This window comes from Micropterus dolomieu, linkage group LG05 (genome assembly GCF_021292245.1).
Source record: "Micropterus dolomieu isolate WLL.071019.BEF.003 ecotype Adirondacks linkage group LG05, ASM2129224v1, whole genome shotgun sequence".
Lineage (NCBI taxonomy): Eukaryota > Metazoa > Chordata > Actinopteri > Centrarchiformes > Centrarchidae > Micropterus > Micropterus dolomieu.
The window spans coordinates 26984770-27008683 of record NC_060154.1 but is presented as its reverse complement, the minus strand read 5'-3'; the positions used below and the strand labels follow the sequence as shown (position 1 = coordinate 27008683).

Below are 23914 nucleotides of genomic sequence, written 5' to 3'. Positions count from 1 at the left end.
GCCCCAGGCCGGGATCCCAGAGGAGATAAGGGATGAAGAATAGATGGCATTCTGAGCTCTCAAGCCTCACGCACATGTTTTTATTTTTACCTCCAGACTTCTTGGGAGCCATCTGTTCAAACATTTAAAGAATACCTTGCTCTCGCCAGCCAGAGAGAGTAGAGCAGCTTGACCAGCAAACATTACGAATGTGCTGTCGAGTAAATGTAGCTCCCAAGATAGAAAGAGATTTGTTTTAGTCGAAACCAGGAGTCAACTGCCACTAGGAATTCATCTGACACTTTGGACAAACACACAGAGCAACAGTGGAAGTGATGATATTGCTCAAGACAGTGTCTGCAGACTTGTTTTATTTGTGTGCATTTCACCAGCTGGATTAACTTTCAGCCGATTGAAGAATTGATCAACTTCCTGCCGTTTTTACTGCAAAAGTTTCCACTGCACATATTTGTGGGCTGCTCAGGGAACAGCTTGTTCTTGGCATTGTGTCTGTGAACCAGTCATGACATTCAAACACTGTAGGGAATATCCAGAAAAACAGAGAGACAGTGGACAGAACCCACTAAATAATGTCTTTTAGGTCATATTCTCCTAATATCCCACTCTACAGAATTATAGATCACTTTATCACTGTTTAATGCATTCTGTATAATAAGTCAGAGATGTAAGGTAAAGTAGAATAAGCGCTCCAAAGTCATATTATCAGTGTTATTCAGATATGAGCGAACATCAGTGAAGCTCATTTTCTGAAGAATGTTATCAGGTTTAAACTTCTAGTCTTAGAGACACTTTTTTTGCTTTCCCATCTCTCTGTTCATAATTGGCTTTCTTAAGCAGATGGCAGTTTTTACAAAAAGCCGAATTGTGACACTGAGTGCCTCCCTCAAGACCTCTCCGCCATTTTCTGAGAAAGCCTCTGAATAGATCCCGACAAGCCATTACTGTTCTTCACTTTCCCCTGTTTATTTCTATTTACAGCAGTTAATACAATTATTCCCAGTCGTGACCTATTTAAGCAGCGCATGCTACGAGCCATTAGCATTCAGCGAGTCTACAAAGTTACCACATTGATGGATTTGTGAAAGGAGGTTGTGTTTTTTAGTGTGCGCGTAGGTGGAGGTTCAGAGGCCTCCTGTTTGTCTTCATTTAACTGATTTTCTGTTGCCATAGGAGCAGGCCTCTTTTTTTCTCCCATGAAAGTGCAGCACTTCAGAGCGCACTGTGTGGATTCAGATCTACAAGAAGGTGTCAGGGGAGTTGTCCAGGATTTTACACTTATCATCCCTTCCATTAGATGACTTGCAGCTCACTTTGGAGAAAATTTTTAGTTCAGAATGTCTTTATTATTGAAGAACCATTCATGAGTCCATCGTAATGTAAATTTAGCAGATCTTTATAAACAGCATATGTACTGCAGCATGTACTGAATGGGCTCAGTGAATATCTAATTTCTTTTGGAAGATTTTTTCGATAAGATGTTGTATGTTCCCCTCTGTGGCTTTTGATTCATCACTTCACCTGAGAAGAGTTCCAGGACTTCTCAGTAAAGAAAAAAGTCAGCAGACTCTCCCGGATACATGCCATTCACTGCCCTCCACTGCTTTGGACCTTGACCCAGTCACAAAGCTAGTCAGCCAGACAGCTCACACATGTCCCTATGGGTCCCTGGGGAAAAGGTGGTTTCCAACCTTTTGTTCCCTACGTCCCTTTCAGAAGAGCCCCTCTTCACACTTCAAGTACCACCTGTTGTGTTCCAAAGTATTTCATCCATTTATTTATCACTAATTGTTCATCCATTATTTCAGCTAAAAAATACTTTTAGCAACTATTTCAGCCATTTGTCCACTCGTAGCTAACTATTTAGCCTGTCATATTATGTAACTATTTAAACCTTTTATCCATTACTTTTAGCTAACTATTTTGACTTCTCTGCTAGCTTGCTGTACTTGAAGTACTGCTGTAGGTCTCTGAGGTCACCTGGGGATCACTAATATGCTGATAAAAGTCCCACAATAAAGATATCTTATTTTGATAAACCACAGCCCGCTGGTAGCTGCTTTTAGTAAGGATAACTTTCCAAGGCAGTCCTTTCGAATTTCAAACAGATCATTGACAGTAGAGAAACCACAGTGATGCATGGCCTTCATAGCAAACTGACTAAAACCAGAGACGCCTTGCTGAGCATTTAAATAAAGGAAAATCATGTTGCGGGTGATGTCATTGTAACCTCAAGATTATACTGAAAAGATGATGACTGGATGTTTCTATTGAAGGTCTTGTGCGATGTGATCTATCCCTTTTAACAATGCCAGTGAGTCCCATTGAAAAAGTGGGTCAATGGAGTTATTTTTAGCCATTACACACCCCTTTTTTACAAACAAGAAAAGGCACAAATTCTGCATGAAACGTTACCCAACTACACTGAACAAATATTCAGGGGAAATGAAGGTGTTCGACTTGCCGGTAAATGGGGTGAGCTATTTATCTGGTTTCAAACTTCACCTCTCTGCGGAGATGAGAAGCTATATCGCCTCCTGGATTTGCTTTGATAAACTGGGGACTTTTAAGATTTGTAGGGCTCTCTGTTCTAAAGTGGGCTTCTTTTTCATCATCTCCAAGTCCCAGTGCCTTGTGTGGCTACCTTGTTGTAATTCCTCCTCATTTTCTGGGTTTCTCTCTCACATTGTCTTTCATTTCCAAAGAAATCACTTGAAAAGGAAGTGTTTGCTGCCTTCTCCTCCGTTAGAAGTGACACTGTGGGCGATGATGTGATGGAGCAGTACCAGAGACAACATCCTCACATGCACCTTACTGGTTTAATGTTCCGCAATTGCGCACAAACGTTTGTCAACTAAACAGAGCATAAAGTGGCATATGCTGAGACTAGAATCTGAACTGTGCAGAAACCCCATTTCTTCGGCAAGAAATGAAGGAAATGAACAATAAAAATTAGGCAGGCCCATTTCATGATTATAGACTCTTAATGATGACGGGGAAGCAGTGAATTGCTGCTCGTCTTGCAATCAAGCTCAATAAATCCCATGAGGCTGTGCATTGCTCCAACAAACAGGCAAGAGAATGTCAGTGGAGCAGAAAGTGATTTTGCGGTAGAGCAGAAAATGCACTGTATTCCTACAGGCATTGCATGACAAATCTGTGAACTTCTACTAAGTAGAGGTGGAGCATTGTTTGTAGGAATTCCTGAATGGGTGTTTCACCTCAAGCAAACCAGAGACAAATGAAACAAAAGCATTGTAAATGAGAGCTCATTTTGCCCTTCAACTTAAGTTTTACTCTGACAGCAAATTAAGGTGAAATGTTGCTGATGCATAAAGCGTTGGCACTTTGCATAGCAGGCTTTTCGTGACTGTTAGTCCTCCCAGAGGACTTCCCATACATGCCAGGGACACCTCAGCACTGGGGGGAAACATGTAAAGCCATTTGATACCAAAAGGGAAATCACTGTTGTGCCACCAGAGCAGCAGTGGGATTATGAGAAAAACCTCAACAGTCTTAATACCTTCATCCTACCAGTCATAGTGACAGAGGTTGTACGTTTCCAGGAAACCCCGCTAATATCTTTCACCTAGAGTGAAACTCCCATGATGCAATATCCAGTAAACCTCAGAATTTGTGTGTAAAAGTTTCATGTTTCTTTTGTTAGATGAGTGGGAGAAAAAGTGCTTGTTTTGTAGAAGTCAAAGTCTAAAAACAAGTTTCCTACAGAGTTTACTGAAGTTAGGTGATATCAAATGAGCATGGCAGGGCACCGATGAAGCCCAAAAATACACTGCCTTGCTCAAAGGCAGCAGTTAAGAATAAATGTGTTACTTGCCACTCTTAATTCATCAGCTCCGATTTGGCTTTCATCCTCCTGCTGTTAGTACCACATATCAAAGCAATCATTTTCTGGCTACTTTTCAGTGCCAATCTCACTCGAGCTCAAGGCTAAAGTGCAACTCAGATGAGTCAGAAACATCACATTTTATGATGAATTATATGATATTTGATCGGTGCCTCCTCCTGCGTGGATGGGCCAAGTGGGAGCAGTCAGTGTGTCCAGGGTGACACAGTATGTCACAGAGAAACAGTTTGGATTGGTAATGACATCTGCCAGGAGGGCTTGTCTGCTTTACAGTCAGACGTGATGTGAGAAAGACGAGACAGAATCAGGATGGCAAGAGAGGGAAGGAAGAGAGCAAAGGCATGTTGACATGTGTACAGTAAACGGGAATGATCTATATTCATTATATTATATTCTCTGTCAGGTTGTTGGCAAATAAGCAAAGGTTGGCTGGTGAGTTAATACATGTTAAACAGGTTGTAATCACACATGTAGAACATGAATTTGCTCCCTCTGGTCCTGCTCTTCAAGTTCTGCTGGTGTTGTATCATCACTGGAACAACACTGCCACTTAGTGGTTGGATTGTCTCTCCCTCTGGACAAAACTCCTTGTGAGGCTGGCTTAAGTACACTCATACAGCTCTTAGCCCTGTGTGATATTTGCACCATAACTGAACTCATGAGGATCAGTTGAGGTTTAGCCCCATGGGGAAAAACACTTTGCATGCATAAATGTGGGGCATGCGGAAGGAATCTAGGGGTGAAAGTCTTGCTTGAACTGCTTGTATCCTCCCTTCTGCTTCTGCTGACTTAATACCATGTTATCTATTATTACCAAAGTGATATTTACACAGCCTGCTGTTACTTTCCAACTTTGCATACTTAACTGTAGCTCGGTTTTAGCCTTAGGAATAAACATCTTAATATTCATCTTATGCATCTCATTGTCTCTGCTTTGACACTGATTCAACCTCTTCTTGAACAATGCACGACCTTATACACAGTGAGATTTTACTGCCTTTGTATTGTGCAATAACCATGCACTATTTGTAGATATTGCTGTAAACAGGTGCAACCCATGGCTCGATTAACCTGCTAGGCGGGCCCCAACTGAGTGCTCTTTGTGCATTGAGTTTCTATGCTGGAGTGCTAGATTGTCCCACGTTTACCGTATGGTAGTTTGATCACTTTAATTTAAGAATATCAAATTTAAATTACAGAAATAATAACTGTTCTCCAAAATACCCTCCTAAAGAGAGCGCCAAAAGATCAGGTCAAGGCCCACCATGAAGTCCTTTGCATATAAGTTAATTTAATAAGTTAGCGGTTCCTCAAACAAATGAATCAAAATGAATCAAATCACCACTGACTGACTCATGGTGAGTAAGAGAGCCCAGTGGTGACCTGACGTCCCCAGGACAGCTGCCCACTTTGCTGGTTGTAAACCAACAAGGTTGCTTTCTGGCAAGGCAAGATCGATATCAAATGTCAGTCCGTTAAGTATCAAGCTAATGCAAAGAGGCTAGCTTATTTTAATATAAAGACTGAAAGCAGGGGGGAACAGCTAGCCTGTAGCTGTTCAAAGTTATAAAATCTGCCTAACATTAAGCTTGCAACAACCTAATGTATTCACGCAACGTCCACAGAATGGACACACAGTAAGAACGGGAATGCCTCTCTGATGCATTCCTCTCATGCATTATTCCAAGACAGTTTTCTACACTGCTAGCCTTATAATCACACCGGTTAGCTTTAAAGCTACTTTTCCTGTGTGGCTTTTTTAAATGTAATACCAGATATAAAGATGTATAGCTCTTTTTTGATAAGCTGAATTAATTATACAAGTGTAAATATTGGATTTTATTTCTATGTAAATGGCCATGAATGTGCAATCATTTTGCCACAGGTTTGTTACACTTGCTGTTAGGTGGATTTTTTAACTTTAGACAAAGCTAGACTAGTTGTTTCTCCCTGCGTTCAGTCTCCTTGCTACAGCTTCATACACAAAAGACGGACTAAGAGCAGGATTGATTTTCTCATCAAACTCTTGACATGAAAGTGAAAAGTGTATGAGTCAAATTGTCTAACTATGCCTTTAAACAAAATCAACTTTTAAAACACACTTTTATTGTCCTAGTTGCCACTTTTAAAACATGTGTACTATTAGTTGCACTCAGCTGTAGTTTTATACGTCATCTCTTAACCCCAAATGTGAGCCTATGAACCATGAGCCACTCCTGTGAAACTTTGTCTTAGATGTGGCCGTAGAGGGTCAGGTACTTGAACCTTTTATCTTTGAGAAATGACAGCCACATGTCACACTGATTTATGCGTGTACTATAACTTTCAGGCTCACCAGACACCAAACTGACTCTCCTGAAAGTCTCCATCATTGACCTAAAACGTCCCTTTGAACCGTGCCTGACAGGTCAGGTCTCAGCCTGCTGGTCATAACGGCCAAGGTCAAGTGAAACAGTTGTCTGCAGTCATCTGGAAGTGGAGCCTCTGGGCGGTAAACACTGTCTGCCTGCAGTCAATATGTGCAGCTCTCCCACGCCACATCATTGTCAACTTAAGACAACATACATTGGTCCGGAGATGCACATTACTGTCTGAAAGAATTAAGTGTAGTCCAACTGAAATGCAAAAGTTAACTCCTGATTAAAACTATAGAAACTATCTGTGCTATATTCTCTTTCTGTCATGTAACCTGATGGTGCTTTGCATAATATCCAAATCATGGAACTCATATGGATGCAGTGACAACAATGCACCTTTATTTTTGGCTTGTTTTTCTGGTAATCAATGGTCAAACTAATGTAGACTGCGGCCATTTGCCACGCTCCGCAAAATGTAAGTCGTCTGTGGAGCTTTTGCTGGGCTAAGACATTGAAGGTTGGGAGTTTTCCAGCTCATCAGGCTTCAGCTGAGTTAATGAACCCTCATGGCCCAACCCCCGTGCTCTGGTCTGAGCATTACTCACAGGCTAAGCAGGGGGAAAAGAAGCTGCCAGTGTTGCTACGCCTCAGCAAGCCACTACACACACAGATCATGACAGGTCACAGAGGTCTACGCAACATCTGCTGATCCCGTGTGATATCTCAGGAGAGTTCAATCAGGCTTCGCTGTGATATGGATAAACAAACACAAATGTGCTGGGACATAATTCAATTACTTTTCCTCCCCCATGAACATTGAAGATGAGGGGTGGCTGCCCCTAGTCATGTTTGTGTGTTTGTTTGAGCTGTAAAGTCAACTGATGTCATCTCGCTGAGGATTCTCTGGCCCAGATTCAACCAACTCACGTTGATTTCCAGAAGTGTACAACATGCCAATCACAATATCATTTCAATTCATCAAAACATTCTTTATTGGAGTCTCTAAGTGCATATATGCAACCCAGCCAATAAACTACCATGGGAATTACAATTAAAAAGGAAATGAATTACTGATACATGTTGAGAATATTTCTTAAGGGGCTTTGTTGATGTAACAGGGAAAGGTAAGACAGGTCTAGCTTAGAGTCATTTAGCTGACCCCATAAGTGTCAGGAAGACAACAATAGACTGATTAGTTAGAGACAGTAGCTCAGGCAGATATCAGTGTTCTCTGGGAATCTTACAAGGTTGAGCCCTACAAGAATGTTTACAAGAACTAACTGGCTCCACAGATTAGAGTACAACTCATGAATAGTGATAGCTTCCAATATGACGAAGCACTGGAGTCTAAACATCAGATAGACAGTTGTTCTAAGTGAGAGATGACCTAATAGGGAAACCTACTGGCACTAGGGGGAAGACAGAAACATAAAAGGGACCAAAAGATGTTATCCTTCAGATTTGGTGCTGGCATTTGACGTGTTCACATGTTGTTTGCTGGCACTGTATCTTCTCGGCCGGGCTCAAAATACCATGCTATGTTAAGTCTTCATCAGTCCGAAACTTCTTCACAACCGAACAAAAAGAACAAAATAATATTTAGCTTAGCTTATGTCTAGCTTAGCTTAGCATAAAGACAAATCTGCCTACAAACACCACCAAAGCCCACTAATTAACGTTACAACTCATTTGTTTAATCCGTACAAGAAAACAAGTGTAAAACTTGCAATTTGTAGGGGGTTATGTGTGGGTCAATTTAGTGTCCTGGGGCAGTGACTTCCTCTCATCACCAGAAGTTTTCCTCAACCCTCCCAACAAAAAGTCCCCTCATAACCCTGCTTTTCCATGAATGTTGAGCTATTCTTTTAAAGTCCTGCAGACGCCATTGAAAAATTAAAAAATTTTCCAGATTTTCATACAATTCGCAGATTTTCAGTTTACTGTAAATTTGATTTTCATCTTTCATATACCTGGCAAGTGAGAGGGGGGGGGGGGCTGTTTTCCCCCAATTAATTGGGATAAGAGGACAGGCTAACAGGTAAAGACAACTTATGTATTGTAAGTGTCCGTAAACCAGACAGCATTCTCGTGCTTTACACTGAAAATGCCTGTTAAAGGATTTGGTTCAGTTAGTACTGTATGGTCTTTAATTGCAGACCAAGACAAGTAAAGTAAAGAGAGACAGTTTGCATCTGTCAAAAGTGGGATCGACTTTATACAATTTTGAATTTGGCTTCTGTTAAATGAACATGATGTACAAGCATGAGCCCGTGTCCACTACAGGACTTTACAAGACTTCAACTCACCAATGGACTTATGCAGTTGGGAGATCATCCATGTACTTCCTGTAAAAACCTGCAATAACTGGTCACAGCAGAAACAAGCTGTGACACAACACTGACATATTATCACCTTAAAAGTTTACAGACCAAACATATTTTGAAGTAATAATTCTCTGTGGGTTTATTACTATGAGTGACTCCTTTCAACTTACCTTTATTATAAAAATATTTATTGTAGCAGCTTTAAATTATAATAGGATAAATGTGCCAATATGGGTATTTGAGGGCTTATGTGAAAAGGTGTTGAGCATACATTTTATATGTATAGCTACAGCGCATATATAACATAATACACTACCTTACATACTATCAAAGCAAACACACTCAGAACAGTTTAAAATACACTTCAAAATGTGCAATATAATATTAAGTTGCTTGCAAACATTAACTGCACTTAGCTACAAAGGAGAACACATGCTGCACTACTCACCATACCATTATAGTGCACTACATGCAGCATTGTTTTATATAAAACACCCACCAGAAATATGACATGTATTATTTAAACTATTATTAATTCATGGTAAATTCCATCGGTGATAAACATGTGTCTTTGAAGAGCACCATAAAAACTGCATGTAGAGAGATTAAAGCATAAACTTAAGGAAATACAGTACCAACGGATCCACTTAGAGCTTGGCAACAGTGAACATTTCCAGTTATACAGTGTTGATTACTTGGCCTAGATACAACAATATGGATTATTCTCATCCTCACCTCTCCCAGTGATATGATGCATCATTGGGCAAAGGGTTTCCAAGTTCACCGGTTTAAGTAAATTGTGTAGCAGCAGAAATTCAGTGTTACAATGCTGTCATGCTGAGAGATTTCCATAAAACTACCACTAGGTCTGTGATTCAATTATGCTCTGGTCTTTAGTTTGCACTTACCACAGAATAAAATAAAGGAAAAACAGCAAGGAGATTTACAGATTTCATGGAGATTTTGAAGAAATTCCAGTTTCTTGCACCAGTGCTTCTATTTGAGCAGAAGAAAATGATAGAAAATGCATTATTAACCCATCACTGAAGCAAAGAAGCTCTGGATTGATTAGAAGTAATTACTTGACTGCAGACCAAAAAAAACCTAAATGAGATCTGGACTGAAAGCTGCTGGCCATTTACACAACACTAAGGAGCATGGTAATCTCAGCCTGCAGTCCGTGGGAGTAGCTAAGCAACTGTGCAGAAAGAACGCCTTTAGAAATCTGTCTACATTTCTTTGTAGGCTGCAGATTACAACTGGATTGGTTTTAAATGTCCAACAAGGCGTTGGAAGAGCTCCCTGACGGAGTTGTGATAGGAAATGAGTGGCCTTACAGTATGCTATGTCAGAAAACATTAGCTTACATGCAGACTGATGTTTAAATACTGATGCTATTCAAGGATTTGTGGGAGGAAAAAGTCTTATTTGCTTTCAGTGATCTGGTTCATCCCACAATTGCTTGATTGTGGTATTGTCCAGTCAAATCATGAATGCCATTCATTGGTATTTTAGGAAAAGATGTCATGACAAGAACATAAGCTTGAGAGAGGAAATCAAAGCGAGCTAAATCTTTCATAAACAATATAAATAGTGTTCTCCATATTTCAACCTAAGTTATTATTCTTCAGTCTTAATTCTGTGCTAACAGATCAGTGATAGAAATATGCAACACCCACTGGTTAAGAATTATTGTTTAGATTAAACCTTACTGTAGAGTAAAGAGAAAGCTGATATTGTTGAAACTAACTGTAACCATTAAATTTGAAATCCTGATTTTTTTTTCTACTTGGGATCAGCAGAAACAAGTTGTGGACTCAACACTGACATATTATCACCTTAAAAGTTATTATACAGCCAGTCTGTGGCTGTTCATGATTCTAAACTCAAATGGGTAATTTACACCTCAACAACAACAAAAAAAAACTCATATGAACTACATATGAACAATGCTCACATTGTGGATGTATTTTATTTTATTTAAGAATGACATTTCTGCAGTGTGTGATGTTGATCCTAGTCATCATGGTATAAGCCATTTTATGTTTCCGTTGTTATAGGTCATTTACAAAATGACCATAGTTTCATTAAAGGAACTGGCTAGCATGTTGTAGGTTAGGTAGGTTACCCTATAATAATTAAGAAATCACACACACATCAGAAATGCTCAAGCTGGCAGATGTTTGTTTTTTTGTTTTTATGATAACAACCAATCAAATGATAACAATATAATTGATTCTATATTAATGTAATATTGTCTGCTATGTAGCAGAAGGGAGTTACAAAACACAATTTCACTCTATAACATGTTATATTGTGACAAACAACCTACCTACCTAGCTAACCCAGATGGATCCAATCAACATGACAGTACATGGACTGTTTACAGTGGCATTTAGTCCTGACTACAAGAAGAAAATAAAAGCATCAGCATTAAAAACTTTCGCTATAACTTGGAGGAGTTGTTTTCCAAGGTGGAGCCCAACAAAAATATTTGTGACTAAAGCTTGATTGACTTTTTTCAGCAGCTAGTGACTGTCTGTCTGCCTTTGGTTTGGTGCTGTGTCAATATAGGAAAAGCTTTTTCAGGTTTCCTGTCCAGAAATCATGTGTGCATGTCAAATTCCACAAAGGTTTTCTCAATAGCATCGTTTTTTGGTTGAATTAATTGCCTTCTGTAATAATACAACATATTATTATTACCCTCATTCACTGTCAGAGGCACCACAGGAAATACTCCTGGTCTTATATAACCCTCAATTTAGTTAAGTTTCATTCACATCTACCATAGTCCACGTGACCTATCAGCAGAAATCAGAAACAGACAATAAATGGCAAATACGTATTTACTTTCCTGGCTACATACTTTTTAAAATGAATACTTAGAAACATGATTTTAATTCTGAACAGTAACCAGTCCCAAGCCAGACGAGCAGAAACTAAGTACGCAAGGTTCCTTGTTTGCCTAATGTAAATCAGATCAGAGGGATGAAAGGCCTGTGTGTTGAGATGCAGGTCGTCCGCACCCCTTTCAAACAAATGTTAGACACGGAACAAGGAAGTTATACACCTGCTGCTGCTGCTGCTGCTGTCGCCTCTTTATCTCACTTACAGCGCCTTGTGGCCTTGATAATTAGTGGTAGGTAAAGCCTCTTAATTACTTTAACGTTGTAGCCTAATGTTGATCCAAAGTAATGTTCCTTAAATATTTTTCTGAGGCAACTCAAGCTTCGATACTGGGAAAGAAAGTCACGTAGTCTCCCTGCGGTGGCTCAGAGAAAAGAAGCTGGCTAAAGTGGCTACACACTAATGTTATTGAACTTTTAAAGTAGGTGTTGTGAAGCCCTATCATGGCAGAAGCTGAGGAGGAAGGAGTGCCAAGTGAAGAACAGCAGCATCAGCTCAGGTCTTCCGGCGGCCTGGAGGACACCCAGCCCGCTGCTGCCGCTGCCCGCACAGAGGAGCGAGCTGCGGGGGCCATCTCTGTGGAGTCATCTCTGGACCAGTTTAAGCGCAGGAGGTTCTTCGTGTTGAGGGTAAAGACTTTCGCCACCTTTCCACTTGACAAACGGGAACGTTGTTCTGTCAACACAATAGTTCTGCATTTTTCCTGCAATAAAAAAAAAAAGTCCCATCACTTCTAGTAGGCTATATTTGAAATTCAATCAAATTCATCACTACCGAAAGCTACCAAACACCAAAATATTAAAGTAGCATTTATGTACACGTTAATATTTTGTTAGCTTTATTCTTCTAACGTTATTCCATACTGTTACATTTCTAAGTTCTTCTTACATTAGGGAGCCTAGCAGCTGTAGTTACAAGTGTGTGTATATTTATGTATTTTTTTAAATTTTATTTGTAAGTGACTCTATGCAATATTAAGTAGGCCTATAAATGTTAGCTTAGCATTTGTTGACTGCCAGATTTGTCTATATTCAAATTTTCCCTTGGCCGGCCTAAACATGACCTGCCCACATAGTATGCTAACTTGCATAATACTATAGCATTAGACAGCAAAATTAACCTGTGAAAGGGCTTTTCTGCATATTGAGTACTTTTAGTTTTAGTAATTTAAATATATTTTGCTGATAATACATCTACAATCACTAGTAACATTTTGAATGGAGGAGTTTAACTTGTAACTGAGAATTTTGACTTGGTATTGCTACTTTTACTTTAAATAACTACAATCAGTACATCTCTTTTGGAGACTATAATGTAAAAGAAGGTTGCCTGACTGTGTTGATAAAATTGGCCGGGCTGATATATTGACTATTAATTTATTGCAGATTTGCAGGCTGGCTCAGCACCAGGCTCATATTACAGTAAGACTGTCAGGAGCCCACAGTATGAACACCTAATCTTTTTAAGTTCTCAAAGTTGGCATTGAAATAATAAAACACAAAGTACAAGGACAGAATGCCATGTTATAAAAATTACAGTTTGATTGTGGATTGCATTGGAAAACAGAAACGCTTGTAGCTGACAATTCGGATGTGTAATGTATTATGTACTGAAGCTTTCTCTTGTTTCTTCAAAAACCTAAAGTTATTTAGATTTATACACAGAAGCTGCCCGCTCAGCTTTCTTCATTTGCAGTCATTTTTATATGCCAAAGCTTCATGTTGTTGTTTATTGTTATTTTGTTTGACACACAGACGCGTTGACATTTTGTTGGAGTACCAGTCCCAGCTGCACATCTGCCTCAAAGATTACCCCTTAAGCTTTCTGTGCGCACAGTGTGATTGTCACAATGGAAAATTAGAAAGTGACACCCGTGCATTTCTGTCTCCTCAGCCTGGCACTCTGAATCAGGCCATCAAAGACGTTGAAGCTCTAGTGGATAAAGAAGTAGATGGCAACGTTCGCAGCGTTTGGCTGCTGGCAGAGTGAGTTCATGATATTATGTTCTGTTACACAGCTTCATGTCTGTGTTGACATGCAGCGTAATGTGTGCCAAAGGAAGTCCCTCGTGAACACTTGAACCCCACCGCCCTCACCCCTGTTTATGCACATGTAGAAATCATAAATATAATTTGTAAATAAGATAAATACACATTTCCTATGTAATGTTCATATAACTGTGATGATGTGATTGATTTTATATGATTACAATTGTTACATTATATTGTCAGTCATTAATTATACTGAGGACTGTTTATAGAGCAGCTATGAATGCTTCACAGGATGTTGTACTTGTTGTCATTAGGGCTGCAACGAATTATTGTTTTCATTATGTATGGACTGATACGATACTGATATCTGATATCGGCCTGATACTGACTCAAATAGCTGGATCGATTTCACGCTTGCTAAGCCAACAAGCTCTACAGCTACTTGAGATATCTGCATAGCCAGTTTTTCGAGGGTTGGCAGTACCACTGCAAAATATAACACAACCAACTTAATCAAGCACCTCTAGAGGGCTCATGCCAAAGAGCACAATTTCCAGTCTCTTCCTCACACTGAGGAATACAGCTTATTAATTTTACACAGATCGGTACTCCGCATCAGCCAATACCCAAAGCCCAGGTATTGTAATCGGTACTGAAAAAGTTGGATCGATGCATCCCTAATTTTTATTATGAAATAATCTCCTGGTTATCTTTTCAGAACAGCACATCTGACAGCAATGGTGCGACAGTAAATGCCCAGCGAGTTTACGGTATCATGCATTGCTCATTCATAATCCATCATTAACATGTGTTCTATAACTGCTGCCCATAGGGAGAGAGTGGTTGCTACAGATGTCCCCATTAATTAACCCAGGAATATCACACACGTCAATGCAGAGGTAGTGATTTAACTGCCTCAAACGCAGAGCTAAATGTTATGACTGCAGGACATTACCAGTGCACCTGGCGATGTCAGGTTGGATCACTCCTGCAAAAGCTTTCAGGAATCATTTAAAAGGCTGGCCATGTGAGAATGAATAATACATTCCGTTTATGCAGCTCTGTCCAGCACACGTTAACGTTTGTCCTACATTTGGCCTGCAGTTATCGACGCTACAGAAGCCACTGTAGGATTTCTTGCAACAGAAAGAGGGCATTATATGGTCATTCAGTGACACTGCTGCTGAATTTCCCAGAGGGAGCCTTGATGACTAATCTCAGAAAAGCACAAAGAATTCATCAAATCTGGCTTTGCTGAGGATTGTCACTAGTTTTAGAAAATGTAAGATAATCTCAGTTCATCTACTTTTATTATTTTGGCTGTTCCTCTATCATTTGTTTGCGATTTTATAAATGATCGCCATTTTATTTATGCATTTGAGATTGCATGTTTATCATGGAGGTCTTTATTTGTACTTGTACAAACATAGTGGGTGGTTTTATTCATTTTAAACAAAAGAATCAAATTAGCGGTATAGTTTTTAAAATTTCTATAGTAATTTAGTAACAGTGGGTTATTTAAAGAGTAAAGAAAGGGCAACTGTAGATACAATATGCTTAATCTCTTTGTTGCTCAGAGTCAGATAAGAAGATTGCCAGTTAGCTTAGTCCACCACAAACCGATATAAACAAATACAATATAAATTGTTGATTAGCAAGCTTATCAGCGTAGGTGTTGTTTTTCTTTTTTCCTTTGGACAGAGCAAAACTAGCTGTTTCGCCCTGCTTCCTGTCTTTATGCCAAATGAGGCTAATCAGATGCTAATGATGATCAGAAGCTTCCTATTAAGCATACAGACATGACAATGGTGTCAGCCTCTCGACAAGAAAGCTAATAAGCGTGTTTTCCAAGAGGTCAAAAAATTCTTTTGTGTGCCACAAAGGATCCCAGTGTGTCCTACAGAGGTACATCAGTTTAGGCATCAGCGTCGTCTTGCTAAGTAGCGCTGTGTTGTTGTGTCAAGCTGAGCGCCAGCAGTGTGTCAGACACCCCAGTCTGATCCTGGATCTCTGTAACACCTCTGTGCCATCCAGTCAAGGTTAACTCATTTCATTAGCACAGTCAAAGCTCTTCACCCACACCTTTCCCATGATGCTTTGGCTGCTCAGTGAACTGTCTGCTTTGGCCTACGGCTGCCAGCAGCACTCAAGTGTGTTTCACTTTGAGTTGGCCACATGAACCCGGCTCAGCAGGCCGTAAGAAAGAGAGCCATTCCAAGAGAATCCATGCCACTGTGAATTTGTTGTGTGCACAGCGGTGAGGGAGAGGCTGTGTGAAATTGTGCTTTTTTGTGACATCAATTAAAATGGCAACACTTTTGAGGACATAAGCGAAAGCAGACTTTAGTTTGTTGCTTTAAAGGTGTTTCTTTTAATTTGATTTTTCTTTGCGTTCTCTTGTGTGTGTGTGTGTGTGTGTGGTGGTAAAGGTTGGTTGTTAGAAATGCTTGCATGCATATTGTATGATCCTTGCCAAGGGCATTTTTGGAAATTGTGAAGCTTTTACAGTACATAATTGAGCAGCTTTTCTGTATGTGTTTTGTGTTCAAATAACCTCCTGCAGAATACTGACATTAGAACTGCACTTTACAAAAAAAGGTCTTAAATGCACGTAGATAAAAACTCTCTACAGCAGTGGTTTCCACGTGGAGTCAAAAGACGAATCTTAGAGGATGTAAGATCAGCGGCTCCTAATCTTTTTGGTTTATTGCCCTTTTTAAATAAATCTATCAACAGGTCAACTGGCAACCTTTTGTCACAGGGTATGCATTAGTGGGGACAGTTCAGAAGTCCAAAGGGATTTGGAAGGATAAAATTCTCTGACCTATTTTTTTTAATTTCATTTTCATGGATGGAAGCATTTACTTCCTGGAGTCACCACCAGTTGCCTGGTATCTGTTCCTGCCTAAGAATTAGTCTGGCTCCTAATCTCTGTAAAATGACTAATTGTCTTTCTTTCATTTCGCTCTTTGTACAGAAACAAACAAGCTGCCTTGTTACTTTGTGAGCTTTAGAGGTGCTGGTAAACAGATTTTTTTACCTTTTGGACAGAGCCTGGCTACCTTTTTCCCCCTTGGTTTTCAGTCTCTATGCCAAGATAAGCTAGCTGGCTACAGCTGCATAGTTACGCCTTGATTCCACCAGCCACGGCTCTTTAATGTTGCATTTGCTGCCTGGTTTTGTTTCGTCCTCTGCACGGCTTCAAAACCCACAGAGGCCATTTTAGAAGCAGAGCGTTTTCCATTTCCTCGTTTTGTTTGTCTGTTTTTGTGTTTATTGCTGATATACACTTGGGTATCTGCACAGATTTTGAAAATTGACCAGATTCTTTATGCAGTTTACGTGTCCGACTACCTCACTGGTTCGATCTGCTCTGTCTAGCTTGACGTGGCTTCCATCAAAAATGCAGCCGGAACGCAGCGCAACTGTGCCTGGTGGAATCCAGGCTTCAGCATGAAAACATGAGAGTAGTATAAATCAGTATAAATAAGTCATCTGACTCTAAGCAAGAAAGCCAACCCCAAGTTGGGAACAGGATAAGAAAACAGAACAAACATATTTCTGCTACATAATAATATTTGTCTGCCAGACGTTCCATTAGTCTTATAATTTGACCTCTAAAAATGATTGCTATAAAACAAAAAAGAAAATGACACTGGTTTTAACTGGTAAACATATGCAACCAGTGACGAGGGATCATAAACAGGCATTGCTTTGTTTTAGGGGTGACAACCAGTTGCCTGATATAAATGGGGTGGTCAAAATAATAGAAATAGGTGTACCTACTATTTCTATTATTTTGCCCACCCCATTTATATCACTGATCAAACAACAGCCTCCAAAATGACCGTACAGCGAAACGCCTCTAAAAAAGTTTCAACAAAACAACATTATAACCTTCATGAATATGTGTGTATACACAAAGACATCAAGGCTTCACAAGGATCAGACAAGTAACACACACAGGAAAGTATCTTTTTCAAAGACGTGCTTGGTGTCTAGTCATCCTCTGCCCTCCTTGCCTCATTGTACGCACAGGTAACATTGTTAAAATAAAGCAACTTTACTTAAGAGATGAGTAAGCCAATACATTCAGTTTGTTTCAGGATTTTCACTGGAGGTCTAACACAGTCTCTCTGGTTGTTTCAGGGTGGACCACTGGAACAATGAAAAAGAACGTCTTGTTCTCATCACAGAACACACTCTCCTGGTCGTCAAGTACGACTTTGTCATGTTCATCTGTGAGCAAATCCAGAAGATCCCACTGAACTTTGTGGACCGCATCTCCTATGGCACCTTCATCTTCCCGAAGCAGTCCATTCTTCAGTAAGTCCTCCCTTTAGCCCTCGATTTGTTCTTTAACAGTACATGAAAGTGCAGCTTTCACCTCAGAGGGTGAATATATTTTAATTTGTGGTGGAAAAGGGTAACCAGGAAACTTCTAACACCAAAGCAACTGTTTCTGGTTAAACAAAAAGGATCTTGCTCTTGAAAACCTTATCTCTGTAGGAATTCCTTCCATGTTGTTGTCAGACACTTAAAATCTGAACTTGTCTGTGGCGAAAAGAAGCACTTAAGTGGACGTACTTTGAGAGGGCGCTATCGCCCACTAGGACTGCATTGCAGCCCTGTTTCGCTGCTGACTGCAGCATGCTCACTCAATACTGGACCAATTTCAAAAAATGATATCCCAGTTAGTCATATACACAAAAACATTCGAAAATAGGTTTGAAAAATGCAAAACTTAGCTTTCAAGCTCAAACGTAAAACATGCCTAGTCACATTTTTTGTTACTATGTCATCTTTTCATAACTACTTTAAAGTAATATACCATACAACATATTCTCAAGTTTTGTGAAAATGTTGAAGATGTCATGAAAAATGCAACATGCAGCCTTTTTAATGAATTTCTAATATTGCAAGAGCATGCATGATTTACTGAAAAGTATCAACAGTGATTTGAGTTGTCAGTGGAAAGAGTGACACTGTGCTGAGGGCAGCATCAGAAGGCTGTGTGGTGAGGTGGATACATGCAGAGGATCGGTGCAGGGAGCAACCAGGGACACATGGAGCAGCAGAGTTGAAGCAGGCATGGCAGAGAGACAAGTGTGCGGAGAGTTTTTGGGGGGTAAGGAGTGCATAGCTGTCACTTGGAGCTGTCACTTAACTGATTAGTGGCAAAATTAATGTAGTCCTTTCATCTAAACCTTTTAAAGACGGCTCAGGGGATACCAAACCAACTAAAACTAATTTGATGAATAAAACGTAATGCGCTGTGAAGAGCTTAGAGCGCGCCGCCTTTATAGGAGGCTTTATCTCTGCACATTACGTTAAATTATACATAAAACGCTCGTGAAAGCCACCCGGGAGTCCAACAGTAAAGAGATGGTTTCAAATGAGAAAGACTCGACCCTCAAACATTTCCTCTTTCCGTCTTCATCTCCACTGCTTCTTCTCTCTTTCTCTATGTCTTCCTCTCTGTCTCTCCCTCAGGAAGTGTCTTCTTTTTTGTCTAGGTCATTCTGTCTTATTTTTGGCAGGAACTGATCTACAGCTAAGTTCATGTATGTATGTAAATGAATACTCCCTACTGCTTTAATACACAAAACTTTGTTTCCACGTCACCAAATCAGTGTGAGGGAAAAATACTTGTACTACTTAACAATACTAATCTTCACAATACTAATACTACTGTGAAGACTATTCAGCTGCTATGTTAATGTTACATTCCTTTTTCAGGAACACTTCATTTTAAGTCCCTCAAATTAGCATGTATAAGCAATTTGTAAACATTTAACAAATGCTTTATAACGTACTATAATGTAGTTATAGGCTAAGTTGTGTCATGAATGTTTGAATGAATGAGAATATAGTAAAACACTGTTGTAATAATGTAAAATATGTCTTCATAAAAGATATTATAATTGTTGACAATAGCGCTGGGTGATATGGCCAAAAATATTATCACGATCACAAATGTCATATCAGTCGATATCGACAATTAAGACACCAGATGGTTAATTGTGGTTTTAAACCATTCTTTATGGTCAGAACATGACAGACATTTGCCAAATAGTGGATATTTTCACAAATCTGAGGTTGAACATTCAAAACACTTACAATGATTAACAATCATTTTTCTTCAACAAAATAAATATCTTCATAGAAAAATTAATGATTTAAATGAATTAAATCGAACATTTATTGAACATTTGGTATATTTCTATTGTGGAAAACTATATCACAATAATTATTGGTATCCTTTTATCGCCCAGCCCTAGTTGACAAACAGTATTAAAGTTGTAGTTACTAGCTCTGTCTTTCGGTATCCTGCTTCCTACGCTTATCGCCTCCCCAGCTAACTACATTCCTGCAGTAGCTGATTTTTTGACCATATCGTGACAGAGGACAAAAGTTGTAAGCACAACACTGACATATTATCATCATTAAGCTGGTATAGCGAACTTTGCAAACATTTGCCTATTTACACATCCAGTAGACACGAGGCAACATTAGCACCATTTGGAGTTGTGTTGGATCTAATATTAATTGTCCTGTTTTTTTGCCACCACCAACAGAAATATCTGTCTCTTTAGCGCTCCACTATGTTCACCAGCTAGTCGCTAATTTTGTCTGTCTGCTGTTGTGCTGGGCAGGTAGCACACAGTGCTGCTATATTTTTACTTTTTTATTTTTTTCTGTTGAAAACTGCTTCTGGATGAGATTGTCTGACAAATTAAAGCTTCATAGAGCTGAGGGGAACAGCAGAGTCGGGTGATAATTGTCTGTGGGCTGATTACTACAGGCTACACCTTTCAGATATAGTTATAGTCATGTGATCCATTTTAATATAAAAATATAAATTATAGTCGTTTTTACTGGCAGACATGAGAGTGGTAGCGGCACAGTGCTCCAGTGGATAGCACTGTGGCCTCACAGCAAGAAGGTCGCGGGTTCAAACCCCAGTTGCCCTGGCCTTTCTGTGTGGAGTTTGCATGTTCTCCCCGTGTCTGCGTGGGTTTCCTCTGGGTGCTCCGGTTTCCCCCACCACTAAAAACATGTGTTTGGGTCTTGGGTGTGAAGTATGTTATACTGTGTATTTCACACTGAGTTCTGTGGTTTGATTGACATTGTAAGTAAAATCTCCATTAAGACCTTTTGAGAAAGTCCAAAGATAAGATATCAAAGACGTCTTCGGTTTTGATGTATCAGAAAGCTCAGACAGTGATGGAATAATACATTTTTTTCCCACAATACCATTGCTCATTGAAAGCAAATGAATATAACTACATACTGTATATGCAAACCTAAATAAGGAAGTTTCCATTTCTCCACATCAGTGAATCAATATGTTGCGCTGGCTTTTTCAGCTGTCATGGTAATGACACTTGCCTGTTACTTTGAGGTATCACTGTTCACGTGAGTGTGAGAATACAAGGTATCTGCTCGCTGATATGCCAGCTGACAGTTGTCATCTGACCACTTGATGTCAGTGTGCACCCTTGGTAGAGACGGTTCATGGCAGGAGCCACATCACATTTCTTCATCTGTGTGATGTTGTCACAAATGATTCACCAAATGCTAGTGTGAATCAGTGCTACTAGGAAGTCCATCTACTGTGTGGGCTGCAACAAATGTCACCTTCACAGCATTTAATTGCTTTAAATTTGTGCATGTTCTGTCTTGCTGTAGCAACACTGATAGTGGTATTGCACAAATGCATCGCTTGTTGATATTTTTTTCTTACACTATCTGATTGTAAAATGCCATGAAAGTTTAGACATCACAGGCCACCACCAACAGTTTGTTTGGATTAACAGAATTAAACTTGCTGAATTGAGACTGAAAGCACTTTTGACCCATGTGTTCCCAGACCATCAGCTTCAGAACAAAGAATATCAAACTCCCTCCACTCCCCCCCTAAGACCTCCCTCCAGCGGCTTGTTTGGCGTCAATACCATCGCCTGCGCTCCATCAGCCTCCCCAAAACCTTGATGATGCCAATAGATTGTGTTGAGGGAGTGTATTTTTAGTCCTGATGATGATTTTGTTTTCTCTAGGTGAAGAAAATGCGCAGAATATTCTGCATCTGTTGGGAAAGATGTGTTTTTAAGTGCCTTCTTTCCAAACTGTCTAGACAAACTAATTACCCAGCACATCATCTATTTTTTTTATTCCTGTCTGAAAGAGTTGGGTGTGGAGGTTTAAAGAAGCCCCACTAGAGGCTGCTTCAGTAACTGTTGTAGGAAATATATATATTTATGAAGGTTGGAAATAATCCCAGCTCTGCACTGCTCTGTTTCACATCTGATCAGATGTAGTTTTTTTTTTTCTGAATAGGGCTTCAGAGGGAACGATGCCTTATTTAGCCCCAACCTTCAACTACTTGAAACAGTTTTATTAACTAGAAGTTCTTCTTCACATTGTTAGTTGCTATGCTGACACAAGTGGGTTTATTATTTAGTTTTACAGTTGTTTCAATATACAGATCAGTAGGGTGTAAAATCTGTAGCCTGAGTCAGTCTTTGCATTAGTTCTTTTTGTCCTGGTTTGAAAACAGTCATCCTCCTCTCATTCTGCCGTCTGTCCGACCACACCTATACAAACCAAAGCAGCATACACACTTAGACAGCAGAGGGCAGTCGGTTCTTAGTAACTATTTGTGATACCATCAGCATAATGGACTGTGGGACACCTCATCAGATTATAATTACGCCACAAAATAAATGCGAAGAAAGAATTTTCTTCCCTCAGTAAGTAAGAAGGAGGGGCACACTCCTTAACCAAATCCAACTATGCAAACATGTCATTGACTTTAAAGCACAACAGAAAGATGTTTGGTGAGGACCCACGTCAAAGTTTCAGGAGTCCCCCCTGACGGGCAGCTGTCCTCAGGTAGTCAAATGAATAAATAAGTTACAGAAGTGGAAAGAGGATTATTTATGTCTTATTCCATGTCCAATCCTTACAGGTTATACAAACCGTGGTACTGTTTAATCTCAATTACTGCTCAGTCTGCTTCAAAAACAAGTGTTGACTAAGCGTCTGTTAGTGCAGAACATAGCAGCATGACTAGCACCGGTCTATGATCAATAGAAAAAAATTAATGCTTGGTCCAAGGGAGGTTAAAGAGGCACGCCGGTGATTTACTATTGCACTTCCCTAAAGTTGAAGGAGTCACAAGGGACATATTATCAAAAAAACAGCTGTCCGATAAGTGTGCAGAGGGTGAGATGCTGACTTCTTTTTTCTGGTATACAGGTGCTGGTCATATAATTAGAATATCATCAAAAAATTAAGTTAAATTATTCATTCATTACACACAGACTGATATATTTCAAATGTTTATTTCATTTAATTGTGATGATTAAAACTGACAACTAATGAAAATCCCAAATTCAGTATCTCTGAAAATTAGAATATTACTTAAGACCAATCCAAAAAAAGGATTTTTAGAAATGCTGGCCAACTGAAAAATATGAATATGAAAAGTATGAGCATGTACAGCACTCAATACGTAGTTTTGCCTGAATTACTACAGCAATGCTGCGTGGCATGGAGTCGATCAGTCTGTGGCACTGCTCAGGTGTTATGAGAGCCCAGGTTGCTCTGATAGTGGCCTTCAGCTCTTCTGCATTGTTGGGTCTGGCGTATCGCATCTTCCTCTTCACAATACCCCATAGATTTTCTATAGGGTTAAGGTCAGGCGAGTTTGCTGGACAATTAAGAATAGGGACACCATGGTCCTTTAAACCAGGTACTGGTAGCTTTGGCACTGTGTGCAGGTGCCAAGTCCTGTTGGAAAATGAAATCTGCATCTCCATAAAGTTGGTCAGCAGCAGGAAGCATGAAGTGCTCTAAAACTTCCTGGTAGACGGCTGCGTTGACCTTGGAGCTCAGAAAACACAGTGGACCAACACCAGCAGATGACATGGCACCCCAAACCATCACTGACTGTGGAAACTTTACACTGGACTTCAAGCAACGTGGATTCTGTGCCTCTCCTCTCTTCCTCCAGACTCTGGGACCTTGATTTCCAAAGGAAATGCAAAATTTACTTTCATCAGAGAACATAACTTTGGACCACTCAGCAGCAGTCCAGTCCTTTTTGTCTTTAGCCCAGGCGAGACGCTTCTGACGCTCTGTCTTGTTCAAGAGTGGCTTGACAAAAGGAATGCGACAGCTGAAACCCGTGTCTTGCATACGTCTGTGCGTGGTGGTTCTTGAAGCACTGACTCCAGCTGCAGTCCACTCTTTGTGAATCTCCCCCACATTTTTGAATGGGTTTTGTTTCACAATCCTCTCCAGTGTGCGGTTATCCCTATTGCTTGTACACTTTTTCTACCACATCTTTATATATATAAATATAATATATATTCTAATTTTCTGAGATACTGATTTTGGGGTTTTCATTAGTTGTCAGTTATAATCATCAAAATTAAAAGGAATGAACACTTGAAATATATCAGT

At 39.8% G+C, this 23914-nt stretch overlaps 1 protein-coding gene across 3 annotated transcripts in view; it reads left to right on the top strand.

The window, feature by feature from the left end:
• Positions 1-11527: 11527 nt before the first annotated feature.
• tprg1 (tumor protein p63 regulated 1) overlaps positions 11528-23914 on the top strand; it is a 24796-nt gene continuing 12409 nt past the window's right edge. For 2 of the 3 annotated variants that reach the window (XM_046048609.1, XM_046048607.1), the window contains exons 1-4: positions 11528-11685; positions 11876-12082; positions 13347-13438; positions 17594-17770. In XM_046048609.1, the coding sequence (XP_045904565.1) occupies positions 11897-12082; positions 13347-13438; positions 17594-17770 (455 nt within the window). In that variant the 5' untranslated portion in view covers positions 11528-11685; positions 11876-11896. The remainder of the gene's footprint in view (positions 11686-11875; positions 12083-13346; positions 13439-17593; positions 17771-23914) is intronic. The other variant, XM_046048608.1, reaches the window with a different exon arrangement.